The sequence below is a fragment of the Suillus fuscotomentosus genome, assembly GCF_016647785.1.
Source record: "Suillus fuscotomentosus strain FC203 chromosome Unknown F5891scaffold_31, whole genome shotgun sequence".
Classification (NCBI taxonomy): domain Eukaryota; kingdom Fungi; phylum Basidiomycota; class Agaricomycetes; order Boletales; family Suillaceae; genus Suillus; species Suillus fuscotomentosus.
The window spans coordinates 391,387-406,781 of NW_024539543.1; the positions used below are offsets into that span (position 1 = coordinate 391,387).

The 15,395-nt window shown below is 47.6% G+C and overlaps 3 protein-coding genes across 3 annotated transcripts; 1 reads left to right on the top strand and 2 right to left on the bottom strand.

Moving 5' to 3' along the window:
* Positions 1-1,855: 1,855 nt before the first annotated feature.
* Positions 1,856-2,572, bottom strand: F5891DRAFT_1110307 (uncharacterized protein). Its single transcript, XM_041363706.1, has 2 exons — positions 2,274-2,572; positions 1,856-2,217 (listed from the first exon to the last, which is right to left on the bottom strand). Exons 1-2 carry the CDS (start codon positions 2,520-2,522, stop codon positions 2,053-2,055), a joined length of 414 nt encoding a protein of 137 aa, XP_041225274.1. The 5' UTR covers positions 2,523-2,572; the 3' UTR covers positions 1,856-2,052.
* Positions 2,573-8,517: 5,945 nt separating this feature from the next.
* F5891DRAFT_393619 (uncharacterized protein) lies at positions 8,518-10,470 on the bottom strand. Its single transcript, XM_041371673.1, has 16 exons — positions 10,414-10,470; positions 10,332-10,354; positions 10,266-10,275; positions 10,197-10,216; positions 10,112-10,144; positions 9,959-10,055; positions 9,872-9,900; positions 9,783-9,813; positions 9,687-9,719; positions 9,558-9,634; positions 9,449-9,503; positions 9,299-9,397; positions 9,135-9,245; positions 9,031-9,071; positions 8,949-8,974; positions 8,518-8,882 (listed from the first exon to the last, which is right to left on the bottom strand). Exons 6-16 carry the CDS (start codon positions 10,020-10,022, stop codon positions 8,753-8,755), a joined length of 696 nt encoding a protein of 231 aa, XP_041225275.1. The 5' UTR covers positions 10,023-10,055; positions 10,112-10,144; positions 10,197-10,216; positions 10,266-10,275; positions 10,332-10,354; positions 10,414-10,470; the 3' UTR covers positions 8,518-8,752.
* A 1,497-nt stretch (positions 10,471-11,967) lies between these two features.
* F5891DRAFT_1146739 (uncharacterized protein) lies at positions 11,968-12,724 on the top strand (the record flags this gene model as incomplete). The annotated part of the gene is made up of 3 exons (XM_041365033.1): positions 11,968-12,029; positions 12,077-12,197; positions 12,293-12,724. The coding sequence occupies exons 2-3, from the start codon at positions 12,186-12,188 to the stop codon at positions 12,722-12,724; spliced, it is 444 nt and encodes a 147-aa protein (XP_041225276.1). The 5' UTR covers positions 11,968-12,029; positions 12,077-12,185.
* Between the last annotated feature and the right edge of the window lie 2,671 nt (positions 12,725-15,395).

Consider the following 15,395-nt stretch of genomic DNA (forward strand, 5'->3'; position numbering starts at 1 on the left):
GAGAACACTTCAAGAAAGAGGATGATCATGAATGAGTACGGAGAAACGGCGTGTACGAGTGTGAACTCACGAAGACCACATGCATAATAGGATATGTTGTGGTTCACCAGGACAACGTACAGACGGCTTGTGTTTGTCCTCCAGTCCTGTATGGCGCGTATGAGCGTGAGTATCATGAGTCCTGGGGAGAACACCTGTCAGTGCGCGCGTGTACACATAGATGCTCCTGGTTACCCACCCAATTCGAACACGGAAAGGAGAAGGAATGGTATGAAATACCAGAAACTAGTCGAACTCTGGTAGCATCCTGGGATTCCCGGGATCGGGCTAGTCGCATCTGTGAAAGTAAACAAAATGTTTTAGTGGTCATGGAACGCCACAAAGAAGGTAAAAGTGAGTACATGCTGCGGGGATGCCGATTGCGAAGATGATGCTGTAGGTTGCTATGAGAAAGGACTGGCTGATGCATCTGCCACTAGCTCGGGTGTGGTGAATACATTAGAGAGCTCACCAATAAGGTCGACAGCATGGCTACAAGCAAGATTCTATTTTTGTTCCAGAGCACATATGTTCTGAGGATAAAAAAACCTGAATGAATCACATCAGAGATACACATAATACAGGTGAACGAGATATACATTCGGAGAACATTACTATTACAAAGCCAAGACCTGTCAGAGGAAAGCAGTAGCCTTCAGCAATGATGTGCATAGATGAATGTACCATGCACAGACCTGGATTGATATTTTGCAACACCCGGCATTTCTGGCGAAGTCACGCAATAAGTAGTTCGCTCTCGTTGACTATGCACTGCAGCACATACACCTGGGTTCTCATTCGGGGTAAAGCTCACTGAAAAACAAGTGTTAATTGATCATCGGGACGATGCGTGCTAGAGTGGAACGCACTGTATAGGTCCATGGCGAGAATGATAAAGGGCGTATATCGTGTGACAATATACAAGCCTTTCATCTTGCTCCAGTGCGATTGAAGTAAAAATGTCCACTTTGCACAGCATATTGTGAGTATCAAACCGAAGTATATCATGGAACGAGTGTATTACCTCCTCATGAAACGAACACGCATAATCATAGGTCTGGATATGGGAGTTTAACAGCGGACAATGAATAGATGAGAAGAAGCCTACCCATATTGTAGCCATTGACACTAAACTGTGTCAGGACAAAGAACATGGATTTAAGACAGTACGTACTGAATATGTACTGATTGTACATGACTTGTCAGTTATGATTCGCCCTCATAGCGACAAGGAGACACACCGTAGTAAACTGCGAGCTCCTTGCTGCTGCGATATCGTCAGTCGAATACTCCATGTAGAGGTCAAAAAATGTGTTCCACTCGATGTACCGGCCGGGGAGCGATTTAACAAAAGATACAGTTACAGCTTCGGCGTTTAGTCAATTTACCAGCACGCACCTAATAATATAACTTACATAGGTTTGATCAATTGAAAAACAAAGATTGATTTGAAAACTCGCCGATGTGCTGGCCCCCAATTTATGAAGCTCCTTAAGCTCGAAGTGTGATGCATTATTGCTGCTTGAAACGCGAAACCCTCAGAGGGAGCCTCCAGCAGTACTTACTTCGGTGGTCGTTTTTTTGGAGTACCATTTTGAGGTAGTTAACCTCTTTGGATGAACGGATATTATATATACCGTGTGGCTATAGCTAGATATTAGAAAGGACCTTTACTTTGGTGCAGAAATACCCACTTTGAAGTTTGAACAGCATCACCATTAGTGATTCGGAGATACATCGGAGTCAGAAGGGCGTAGCTATTTTGACGCGGTCCTGCCGCGCCTGCCGCGGTCGTGACGCGGCCGTGACGCGGCGTGACGCGCATGTGACGCGGCACTGACGCGGCACTGACGAGCCTTGACGCGGCACTAACGATCCTTGACGCGACCACTGACGCGCCATTCCTATATTCTATATTCAACTTCCAGATCAAGTTGGATGAGTTCACGACCACTCTTTTGTTATTTTATTTGCCTCAGAGCCATGTACAACTAGGTATACATAAGCCAATGACTATTTTCTTTTCCTCCCTCTCTGGACCCTTCGAGCCTGTGGAGCACATCGACGTTTAACGGGCGGACATTCTTCGGCCGGCAGACAAGGAACTACAGCTTCGGATAGCTCGTCTGCAGACTCCAAAGATGTAGCATCAGAGTTATCACTGAATAAGGGGCCGCGCTGTCAATCACATAAGTTAGATATCTATCGAACGGAGCAGGTAATGTCTTCCTCACTTCAAGTTCACTCTCGCTATAATCTCTTGCAGAAACCCATTCATCAGGAATTCCGAGATACAATTTCCATCGCCTGTGATGTTGGCCAGCATCCAAACCCCACTGCTGGTTGCCTGCAGGTCCTGCTTCTTCGGAATCCTCGAACATCCTTCCTTCTAGTGCGGTCAGACACTCGAGGTCGACATCAGCCACGAAGCTATTGGTAGGATAGCTTATCATGAGATCAGCCCAAGCCATCTTCAACAGCATGCTATCGTTCCATTCTTCGTTTCGAGCTTCGATGCGTTTTTCAAAATCACTGGCCTTTCGGTGAGCAACCACGAGAGTGAAAGCATGCACCAAAGGCAGTTCTATTTGTCAAATCTGAGTTCACAAGGAGAATATGTCGGATGACGCACCTGAACGGTCATAGCAGGGTATGAGGTCCCCAAAACTCAGCAGCGGACCCGGCCGATCTGGATAATTTTGATTCTCTGTCTCGTTGGGATAGAAAAAGTTGAATATATGTTTGATTAATTGCTAAAAGATGGTTATAACAAGTTGACTCCGTATTTTAAAGAACTCACAAAGGCCATGATACGATTTACAAAAGCGCGATAATAACGGTTGTTTCTCGAGCCCAGAGGAGACAACGAAAGAATGCTTAGTAAAATAAATTTATTACTGCCTATGGACAATTACAGTGTACGACGTCTAATTCTGTCAGGATGAAAAGGAACACTGTTAGAATATCAATTATTATGACAGATGTAAAGTAAAATGTACCTAAGTTATACGGACAGTGTGACAGTTGAGGTGGTGAGGTTTGACGCGGCATGTGCTACTTGTGACGCGGCATGAATGAAGTTTGACGCGGCAGTGACGTGGCGTGACGCGCGGGTGACGCGGCAGTGACGTGGCGTGACGCGCGGGTGACGCGGCAGTGACGAGGTTTGACGCGGCGTGACGCGCCTGTGACGCGGCACTGACGCGGCATGGAGGAGGTTTGACGCGGCAACTGACGCGGCACAACTTGTTTGACGCGGCACTGACGCGCATGTGACGCGGCACTGACGCGGTATGTGCTATGGTTGACGCGGCACTGTAGTAGGTCTCGACGCGGCATAGAGTGTGGATGTTGATATTAATACAGAGACTGCGAAGATATTTGGGAGAACTTGCCGTGGTGTGAGTAGTGCTTGACGCAGCCTAAACGAGGCTTCTGACATGTCATGGTTGGGGCTTGACGTGGTGGTGCAGGGTATAGAGTGGATCAAACTTGGCAGGGTGAGGTCGAAGCTTGACACAGTGAGACAACATTTGACACTGCATCTGAAAACCAACATAGATGAACGAATTAGAGGTAATGCAACAATATAGGACTGATGGCAAGATGCATACTAGTAGTATGAACGCAGAGGACAAGCACTGTAAATTTGGTGAGAGGTGAATACAGCACTATAGAGCCTGTACGCAGGCAGACACTCATATGTTGATCATTAACGATGATTCAAAGTGTTTGGAATGCGATATGAAGTTGTGTAAACATGATTTGTACATAGGAATTTGTTACAGTGCCGCGTCACATATGCCGCGTCAGTGCCGCGTCACAGGCGCGTCACGACCGCGGCAGGCGCGGCAGGGCCGCGTCAATTTCACCTGGCCCGAGTCAGAAGTGTGACTTGTTTGTTTGCCAACAGACACCTCGGCAAAGAGAATGGCATTTCAGCAAAACACTATCCAAATTTCTCAAAACCAACCCTACACACGGACTTTTATCGATAAGCCACAAGGTATGAATAGACCTCAGTCGGCAACTAACGTTTAATTACCTATACGACGTATCAAATATACCTCTTGTCCATGCCACACCCCGCTTAACCTCTGAACAACGGTATCCGATGGCAGACCAAGAAAATAGACACACTATCCTTTTACGTACTGTATAAATCAGTTCAGCCTTTCTTTAGGAACCCGAAGTCGCAGAAGTCAAATTCGACTTCATACCCAACTGCCAAGACACAGCAGCATGATGTATGCTCTGATGCTCATGCCTTCACGAAGGCGGCCACCTCCAACTAGTGTTGTCCGCTACTCTCGTGGACATCCCATTCGCAAGTCCCTACATCATATCATCATGTTTGTCTTCTCACCACTCATAGACATTATCCGATATCTCTGCGACTTCACCGCATCTACACCTATATCCAAATTCACCTCTACATCTACATGTACGTATACATCTTCGGCACCCCAGAGATCGTCCCATCTCCTGAACAACCCCGTCAAGCACTACCCACTATACCAGAGGCGAGTCTTTCCAAACCCGCAGGTCCGCTAAAGCACTATGCCTCAAGTTGGAACGAACCCGCAGGCGATAGCAGAATGATAATATGCAGCCTTTGGGGACGAGGGAGCGTGAACAGACGAGAGATTGGAGCGGGGAATTAGTGGTGGGTGTGAGTATACCCCATTATCGGAGTAACATTGATCTGATGTGTTGGTTATTAGTTCAGCAATGGCCTGGTCCTCCACAGCTAGGCGATGATGAATCTGCAGGTTCGACCTCTTCATTTATTCAGTTAAATGTCATTCGCATTGATCATTTGTGCAGATGAATCTGCATCGCCTTCCAACGATTCCTGCACAATAAGTACATTGTCCCCGTCCCACTTGCACATCGCGTTGTCTAACAAACTGCCCATATTGTGGATGTTGCCGTGCAAGAAGACGAGATTCAAATACCCTTCTCGTGTTCTTCAAACTTGTGCTATGGAGTTGGCTGTCTAGCTTTGAAGGTTCACACGTTGGAGGTGGTTCCTCAGCTTGCGCCGGGGCGGAAGCTCTATGGTGCGTTACTTTGATTCTACTCAAGGTGATGATCGATTATGGAGACAAATGTTGATGTGTGCTAACAGGATTTTTTCTTCAGAATGTCTTAAATCTTCGTTCGGGAAGCTCTCCACATTTACCGTTCGGCAGCGCGCACATTTGAGCGAGAGCAATGGAAGGCGTCTTGTTACGTGGAAGGGGGCTTAGCGAGCGTGCTGGAGGTTGTCACTAGTGCACAAAAACGCGGTAACGGTTTGGCTGTGGGTGAAGTCGTGCAGCAGGTCACGCAGACAGGTGAGAGCGTTCAGGCTGATGCCGCATAGCCTACATCAGGGTTCCTCTGGTCAGTGAATCAAGACCACGGTTGTGGACTGCTATTTGTGGGAACACTGGTGAAGTCCATCCGAAGTTCTGAACATGATTTCGGCTTTGATTTCGAACTCTCTGCTTCCTAAGATGAGAAAACTTTGGTTTGGGCACTATTAACGCCCAGAGATGATGAATACAGTAATATTGCGCAACCAATATCAAGATACATCCCCGTCGGTCATGCAATCAGGCAATTACTTGTCATTACTGGTGGTACTTTGCTGGGAGTGCTGCTATGCACAGCGTACATACTACCGATTCGACATGTGTATGCACCTGATCAAACAAACATCATGTTATTCCACTCGCTGACGAGACGTACATAACAGACCAATGTACTGCCTCAAAACTTGGACCGGACCAAGATAAGTACTTGATCCGGTGGTAACACAGCCATTGGCATGCGGCGTCAGCAAGGCGCCTGCAACTACAGCATGCAAAACTGACCCAAATAGCAGGTCTCTTCGACACTTTCGCCCCGTATCTCTCCTTCCCCTCGATTACTGACGTTGCGCAGTATTTCACTGTCCAGTCTGTCTGTACAACGTGACATCTTTGTCATGCAACACGAAGAAGCCGAGTCAAGCATGTCAACGAGACGAGACGAAGTCCCATTGCACTCACCGATATATCGGACGAGCGCGAAATATTTACCACCATATGGTGCACAGCACCGCCAGGATGCACTTTGGGAAGGTGAGCAGCTATCTTGTGATACCTACCAGCTTACTGAATTAGAATCAGGCGGGAATGAAGCGCTTCCTCCTATGTGGCAACAGTATAAGACCTCGTCGGATGGGGAAACAATGTATCAAGATGACATGCTCTCAATAGCCTCGTGGAACCGACCTTTACCAGGAGTGCGACTAGATGAGGGATGAAATTGCGACAAGGAGCGACGAACTTACCGTCGAACACAGATGGTCTTGGATATCTCGCTGTTCCTGGATGGGAATGGCACATCTCACCACTTGGTCGGTCCTACTTTGTCAACCACAACGCTCGGACCACGTCGTGGAAGAAACCGAAGCCAGAACGTCCGGCAGGAAGCTTAATGTCGGAGTGTATCATCGAGGGTCACTCTGGATGCATATGGAGCCTTGCCTACTTGGGTACCAGTGGCAATGTAATGAGCGCGTCTGACGATAGTTCGATTCGTCAGTGGAAAAGAGACGGAGAGGCAGTGGGAAAACCTCTGAATAACGACGGGGGAGGTTTAGGTTCGATGGCAGTATCTCCGGATGAAACAACGGTCATTTGTGGGAGTGAAGACGGCAGACTGCGGATGTGGAATATAAAGGAGGGCAGCATGATCGGCGACCCATGGGAGGGGCATAATGCTCCAGTGATGTGCCTTGATTGGCCTCCCAGTTCCCTGGAGATAGCAAGTGGATCTGAAGATGGCACCATACGACGCTGGAACCCGAATATTGGTCGACAAATAGCACCACGCATAGAGACCAGTCACGGATGGGTTATGGCCGTTAAATACTCTCCAAAAGGCGACAAAATCATGAGCGGTGGGAACGGTCCGATCTGCATATGGTCAAGGAATGGCAAGCTGCTTATCGAGATCAAAGGACATGAGGGCGATGTGACGTCATTGCGTTGTTCCAAGGACGGTGCACACATCTTCTCTGCTTCACTTGATAAAACTATCCGAAAATGGCGGGTTATTGATGGACAGGAACTCGTCGTTCTTCGGGGTCAACCGGTCACACCCAAGCCGTCACATCCCTCTGCCTTACTTCCAATGAAAGCTATATTGTTAGCGGATCGTATGACTTCTCCATTCGGATCTGGGATCTCAAGACCAATCAGGCAGTCGGAGATCCACTCTTGCATGATGACCAACTCTGGGCTGTTGTCATGTCCCCCGATGGAAAATACATTGCCAGCGCTGGAATAGACAAAAAAATCTATGTATGGAGCCTGGAGGCGGCGCTCAAAAACGTTCTGGTCCGTATGCGCTTTGTTATCTAATTTCCCTTCCTAACAATTTTGGCCATCTAGGGCGCAGATGATGCCAATGTAAAGCTCCAGGCAAGTCATCGATTCATCTCTGCTTCTCTTTCACACTGCATGTCATTTTTTACTAGGGACGACCAACCCAACCGAGAGTTGTGCGCCCACCAATCGTGAGCAACCCCGCCGTTTCTTATATATCTCGCTAGACCTTTGACCCCCCCGTCTTGCATCTAATCAGCAGGCCAAAAAAACAGGACTGGCAAGATATGTCAGTGTACTTTCTTGTTCTTGACCTTTCTCGCCTGACAACAAGATACAGGGCAATGATTTCTTTGGCGACGAATCAGACCACGCGTCTCGTCGTGCAGCTCCTCCCGCAAGCCCATTGTCCCTTGTTCGTTGGCGTCGTCTACTCAATTCCATACATTTCGGCACACGACCTGTACATACATCCCAATCAATCGAACGACGGCCCCGACACTGGAATATCAACCTCAAGTTGTTTTCTGGAGGACATTCCACTCGCACCGTCGACGTACCTCTTGCTCAAGACGAAGATGTGAGTGACTCGTCGTCCCTCCAATTTCGTTGCATTGAAATACCATGCAGAGATATGGCATTATCCATGAAACTGATGCAGAAGCGGCCGCAGCTATGGAACGTACGAACAGCAACCAGGCCGACAGTTCAACGCAATCAGGTCAACCAGCTGGGGCACAATCATCTCAAGCACAACCAATCCAAACACACCAGTCAACTAATGGGACGGGAGAAGTTTCAGTTACCTGTTGCTGCTGCAGAATGTACTTTGGTCGTCCTTCCACTTTGCGTCAGTCATGACATCATCTAGGAACCATGTTACTCGATTATCTCTTACGCATCATGTATCTTCACATAGCTCGCTCCGTTACATGTACAGGCGCACGAAATTGATCTATTTCTCTCAATAAGGGAACGCATGATCGAAGCAAGCATGAACTTGTGCCAGTGTGATGACCCAGCCGCTCCCACATAGAATATCCGAACGGCACAGGAGATCGAATACAAACAAGGTCAGAATGTGCAAAAAGGTTAAGTACTGAATGTCGATATACCATAAGTATGCATGGATGACCAAGTGCACTTTGTCGTAGTATACATTATCGTGTGTACTAGTAGCTGAAACTACAGTTGTTAAATGGACCAAGGACATCCAAATGCTCCACGCGCCCCGCAACAGACTCATCCTGTACATCAAACATGTGACGAACTCTACCAAATCCCCACCAATCATCTCGTGTGGTCCAAGCCTCGCTCTATGAGCGACACTGAATAAACCGCAGGACAAGACATCACTCCGTGACGTTCACAGATGACATGTCGGACAATGGAATATGAACCAAGCCGCGTAGATGTTGGCTTGTCTGCCAGAGATGGATGTGCATGCGCGCGGCAACAATCGCGAGGGTCAAAAACTGGAAACTGCACGTGCGTGTACATTTCGAGTGTGATTAGTAGGAATACGCAGTAGGATGCGGAGGTGCATACCTATTCAAAACGGTCCGGTACGTATCCTGGGGCGCAGAACATCAACGGCGCATCATAAAAGGCATTTAGAACATTCACGCACCTGGAGGAGCAGCGATGTGAAGATGTTCATTGTCGAGAATACTTCATGAAATAGAATGACCATGGATGAGCACAGAAAAACGGCATGTACAGGCATTAACTCACAGAAAGCGCAAGCATAATAGAATATGTTATGGTTCACCAGGACAACATACAGATGGCTTGGATTTCTCCGCCAGCTATGTATGGCACGTATGAGCGTGAGGATCATGAGCCCTGGGGAGAACACCTGTCAGCGCGTGTTGGTACACATATATGCTCCTGGTTACCCAGTCCGAACACAGAAAAGAGAAGGAATGGGATAAAAATCCGGTCACTGGTTGAACTCTGGTAACACCCTGTGATGCCCGGGATCGGGCTACTCGCATCTGTGAAAGTGAATGTTTCAGTTACACCAGAGGGAAGATGAGAGTGCGTACATGTCGCAGAAACGGTAGTGTCGACGATAATGCTGACGGATGCTACGAGAAACGGCTGGTCGATGGATCTACCACTGGCTTGTGTATGGTGAGTGGATTGCGAACTCACGAAAAAAATGCCCAGGAGGGTTACGAGCAAGATTCTATTTCTGTTCCAGAGTGCATATGTTCTGAGGATGAAAAAACCTGGATGAATCGGATCAGCAACATGCATATATTAGGGATGAAGAAGAGATACACGCGGAGAAAATGGCTAATATCATCTCAAACCCTGTGAGTGAAAGTGGACTGCCCTCAGTAAGGCTGTACATAAATGAATGTATAATGCACGTACCTGAGCTAATATTGACCAACATCCTGCATTTCTGGCGAAGTCATGGAGTAAGTCGCTCGTTCTCATTAACTCTCCACCTCATTACATACACTTTGGTTCTCATTCGGGGTAAAGCTCACTAAAAAAACAAGTGTTAATTCATTAGCCAAGGCGATGTGTGCTGGAGCGGAACGCACTATACAGATCTGTGATGAGAACGACAAAGGGAAGGTATCTTGTTACAATATACAAGCCTTTCATCTTGCTCCAGTTCGATAGATGCAAAAACGTCCACTTTGTGTATCATATTGTGTTCAAATATAAGGCGTATCATGGAAGAAGTGTATTACCTCTTCATGAAGTGAACATACATAATCATAGGTCTGGATAAGCGAGTTCGACAGCGGACATGAATAGATGAAAATTGAAGCCTACCCAGAATGTAGCCGTCGACGCTGAGCTGTATAAGGACAAATAATATGACGTTGAGGCAGTAGTACGCACTATATATGTACTGGTATACATGACTTGTCAGTTATGATTCATCCTCGTATCGACAAGGAGACATACCGTGGCAAACTGCAAACTCCTTGCTGCTGCGACATCGTCAGTCGAATACTCCATTGAGAGGTTAAAAATGTCTTTCACACACGTCATGAGCCTTCTTAGCTATTGAGCTATGAGCGCATCAGGATAGCAGTGTAAATACCGGGGACCACTGAGTTAGTTCAAGTTTAAATTTAGTTTACTGCGGCCGTGATGAAGCGTTTTATCGTTCACCGCATGTACCGGCCGGAGAGCGACTTGACAAAAGATACAGTTACAGCTTCGGTATTTGGTCAATGTACCAGCACGCACCTAATGATATAACTTACATAGGTTTGATCGACTGAAAAATAAAGATTGATTTGAAAACTCATGGTGTGCTGCCGATTTACGAAGCTCCTGAAGCTCAAAGTTTGATGCATTACTTATCGCCACTTGAAACGCGAAGACCTCGGAGGGACTAAAGCAACTTACAATTAACTGCCTTCCAGTACCAGTACTTACTTCGGTGGTCGTTTTTTCGGGGTGCCATTTTGAGGTGTATGGCTATAGAAAGCACCTTCAAGTTACTTTGGTGACTGGTCCATCGAAGCCACTTTGAACGTATTGGTGATTCAGAGATAGTCGGAGTCAGAAGTGCATAGTGACTTGTTTGTTTGCCAACAGACGCCTCGGACCAGGTGAAATTGACGCGGCCCTGCCGCGCCTGCCGCGGTCGTGACGCGCCTGTGACGCGGCACTGACGCGGCATATGTGACGCGGCACTGTAACAAATTCCTATGTACAAATCATGTTTACACAACTTCATATCGCATTCCAAACACTTTGAATCATCGTTAATGATCAACATATGAGTGTCTGCCTGCGTACAGGCTCTATAGTGCTGTATTCACCTCTCACCAAATTTACAGTGCTTGTCCTCTGCATTCATACTACTAGTATGCATCTTGCCGTCAGTCCTATATTGTTGCATTACCTCTAATTCGTTCATCTATGTTGGTTTTCAGATGCAGTGTCAAATGTTGTCTCACTGTGTCAAGCTTCGACCTCACCCTGCCAAGTTTGATCCACTCTCTATACCCTACACCAACACGTCGAGCCCCAACCATGGCATGTCAGAAGCCTCGTTTAGGCTGCGTCAAGCACTACTCACACCACGACAAGTTCTCTCAAATATCTTCGCAGTCTCTGTACTAATATCAACATCCACACTCTATGCCGCGTCGAGACCTACTACAGTGCCGCGTCAACCATAGCACATACCGCGTCAGTGCCGCGTCACATGCGCGTCAGTGCCGCGTCAAACAAGTTGTGCCGCGTCAGTTGCCGCGTCAAACCTCCTCCATGCCGCGTCAGTGCCGCGTCACAGGCGCGTCACGCCGCGTCAAACCTCGTCACTGCCGCGTCACCCGCGCGTCACGCTGCGTCACTGCCGCGTCAAACTTCATTCATGCCGCGTCACAAGTAGCACATGCCGCGTCAAACCTCACCACCTCAACTGTCACACTGTCCGTATAACTTAGGTACATTTTACTTTACATCTGTCATAATAATTGATATTCTAACAGTGTTCCTTTTCATCCTGACAGAATTAGACGTCGTACACTGTAATTGTCCATAGGCAGTAATAAATTTATTTTACTAAGCATTCTTTCGTTGTCTCCTCTGGGCTCGAGAAACAACCGTTATTATCGCGCTTTTGTAAATCGTATCATGGCCTTTGTGAGTTCTTTAAAATACGGAGTCAACTTGTTATAACCATCTTTTAGCAATTAATCAAACATATATTCAACTTTTTCTATCCCAACGAGACAGAGAATCAAAATTATCCAGATCGGCCGGGTCCGCTGCTGAGTTTTGGGGACCTCATACCCTGCTATGACCGTTCAGGTGCGTCATCCGACATATTCTCCTTGTGAACTCAGATTTGACAAATAGAACTGCCTTTGGTGCATGCTTTCACTCTCGTGGTTGCTCACCGAAAGGCCAGTGATTTTGAAAAACGCATCGAAGCTCGAAACGAAGAATGGAACGATAGCATGCTGTTGAAGATGGCTTGGGCTGATCTCATGATAAGCTATCCTACCAATAGCTTCGTGGCTGATGTCGACCTCGAGTGTCTGACCGCACTAGAAGGAAGGATGTTCGAGGATTCCGAAGAAGCAGGACCTGCAGGCAACCAGCAGTGGGGTTTGGATGCTGGCCAACATCACAGGCGATGGAAATTGTATCTCGGAATTCCTGATGAATGGGTTTCTGCAAGAGATTATAGCGAGAGTGAACTTGAAGTGAGGAAGACATTACCTGCTCCGTTCGATAGATATCTAACTTATGTGATTGACAGCGCGGCCCCTTATTCAGTGATAACTCTGATGCTACATCTTTGGAGTCTGCAGACGAGCTATCCGAAGCTGTAGTTCCTTGTCTGCCGGCCGAAGAATGTCCGCCCGTTAAACGTCGATGTGCTCCACAGGCTCGAAGGGTCCAGAGAGGGAGGAAAAGAAAATAGTCATTGGCTTATGTATACCTAGTTGTACATGGCTCTGAGGCAAATAAAATAACAAAAGAGTGGTCGTGAACTCATCCAACTTGATCTGGAAGTTGAATATAGAATATAGGAATGGCGCGTCAGTGGTCGCGTCAAGGATCGTTAGTGCCGCGTCAAGGCTCGTCAGTGCCGCGTCACATGCGCGTCACGCCGCGTCACGGCCGCGTCACGACCGCGGCAGGCGCGGCAGGACCGCGTCAAAATAGCTACGCCCAGACGCCTCGGCAAAGAGAATGGCATTCCAGCAAATGCAACAAGAGGCTCACATACTCAGACTTCATTCGAATGTCTGCAGCCAACATATCCAATCCTCTCAAAACCAACCCTACGCACGGACTTTTATCGATAAGTCACAAGGTATGATTGATAATAGTACCAAAGATCTCAGTCGGCATCTAATGTTTAATTACTTCTACGACGTATGCAGTATACCTCTTGTCCATGCCAACCCCCGCTCAACCTCTGAACAACGGTATCCGATGGAAGACCAAGAAAATAGATACACTATAGTATGCTTGTCCAACGTGGTACACGGGTGCGTATCAAGCCTTTTATGCATCGTATAAATTAGTTCAGCCTTTCTTTAGGAACCCGAAGTCGCAGAAGTCACAACTCCCAAGACACAGCAGCGTGGCGTATGCGCCGACGCTTAATGCCTTCACGAAGACGGCGGCCACCTCCAACTAGTGTTGTCCACTACTCGCGTGGACATCCCATCCGTAAGTCCCTCCACCATATCATCATGTTTGCCTTCTCACCACTCATCGACATTTTGTTCGGAACGTCTTGAATCTTCTTTCGGGAAAGCTCTCGTACACTACTCAATGTCTACACGTTTAGCGCGCACGTTTGAGCCAGAGTAAAAGGAGGCATCTTGTTACGTGGAAGGCGGGCCTAGCGAGCGTTCTGGAGGTTGTTACTAGTACACTGTAAGTAAAGTCGTGCAGCGGGTCACGTAGACAGGTGAGAGCGTTCAGGTTGACGCTGCGTACGTAGCCTACATCACAGAGGGTTCTTCCGGTCAATGAATCATGGTCACGATTAATGACTGCATGATGCCGTGTAGTAATTGCCATATTTGGTGTGAAGTATTTTAATTTCTAACTTAATCTTTGCCTCGCGCAAGCCTCGCGTCTGATAGTGCCAACCATTTTGCGAATTGCTGTAGACGAGAAGACAATATCAACGCCCGGGGATGTTGATTACAGCAATATTGCGTAACCAACACCGAGATACGTTCCCGTCGGTCATGCAATCAGGCAATCACTTGTCACTACTGGCCGGGTGGTACTTTGCTTGGGAGTTCTGCTACGCGCTATGCACAGGGTACATATTCGATATGGTATGCACCCGCTCAAACAAACATCATATTACTCCACTCACTGACGAGACGTACATAACATACCAATGTACATCGAACTGCCTCAAAATTTGAACCGGACCAAGGTAAGTACTTGATCCGGTGGTAACAGAGCCCATTAATATGTGGTATCAAGGCCACAGCATGCAAAACGTACCCAAATAGCAGGTCTCTTCGACACTTTTGCCCCATATCTCCCTTCCCCTTGATTACCGACTTTGCACAGTATTTCAATGCCCAGTCTGTCTGTTCAACGTGACATCTCTGTCATGCAACACGAAGAAGCCGAGTCAAGCATGTCAACGAGACGAGAAGAAGTCCCATTGCACTCATCGATATATCGGACAAGCGCGAAATATTTACCACCATATGGTGCACAGCACCGCCAGGACGCACTTTGGGAAGGTGATCAGCTACCTTGTGATACCTTCCAGCTCACTCAATTAGAAACAGGCGGAAATGAAGCACTTCCTCCCATGTGGCAACAGTTTAAGACACCATCAGATGGTGAAACACGATATCAAGATGACACGCTCGTGATGACCTCGTGGAACCGACCTTTACCAGGAGTGCGACTAGGTGAGTGATGAAATTGCGATAAGGAGCGATGAACTCACCGTTAAAAATAGATAATCCTGGATACCTCGCTGTTCCTGGATGGGAATGGCACATCTCACCACTGGGTCGGTCCTACTTTGTCAACCACGACACTCGGACCACGTCGTGGAAGAAACCAAAACCAGAACGACCGGCAGGAAGCTTGATGCCGGAGTGCGTCATCGAAGGTCATTCTCGATGCATATGGAGCCTTGCCTACTTGTGTAACAGTGGCAATATAATGAGCGTGTCTGACGCTAGTTCGATTTGTCAGTGGAAAAGAGACGGAGAGGCGGTGGGACAACCTTTGAATAGCGACGGGGGATGGATAGGTTCGATGACAGTGTCCCCGGATGAATCAATGATCATTTGTGGAAGTGCAGACAGCAGACTGCGGCTGTGGAATATAAGGGAGGGCAGCATGATCGGCGACCCGTGGGAGGGGCATAATGCTCCAGTGAGGTGCCTCGATTGGTCTGGTACTTCCTTGGAGATAGCAAGTGGATCGCAAGATGGCACCATACGACGCTGGAGCACGAATACTGGTCGACAAATAGCACCACCCATCGACACCAGTCATGGA

Coding starts and splice junctions, on each gene's coding strand:
- F5891DRAFT_1110307 (XM_041363706.1), bottom strand. CDS start 2,522: ATGCTGTTGAAGATGGCTTGGGCTGATCTCATGATAAGCTATCCTACC. Junction 2,218..2,273: donor ATAGCGAGAGTGAACTTGAA/GTGAGGAAGACA, acceptor TGTGATTGACAG/CGCGGCCCCTTATTCAGTGA.
- F5891DRAFT_393619 (XM_041371673.1), bottom strand. CDS start 10,022: ATGAAAGGCTTGTATATTGTAACAAGATACCTTCCCTTTGTCGTTCTC. Junction 9,072..9,134: donor CTATTATGCTTGCGCTTTCT/GTGAGTTAATGC, acceptor TATTTCATGAAG/TATTCTCGACAATGAACATC. Junction 8,883..8,948: donor TACCGGACCGTTTTGAATAG/GTATGCACCTCC, acceptor ACGCACGTGCAG/TTTCCAGTTTTTGACCCTCG.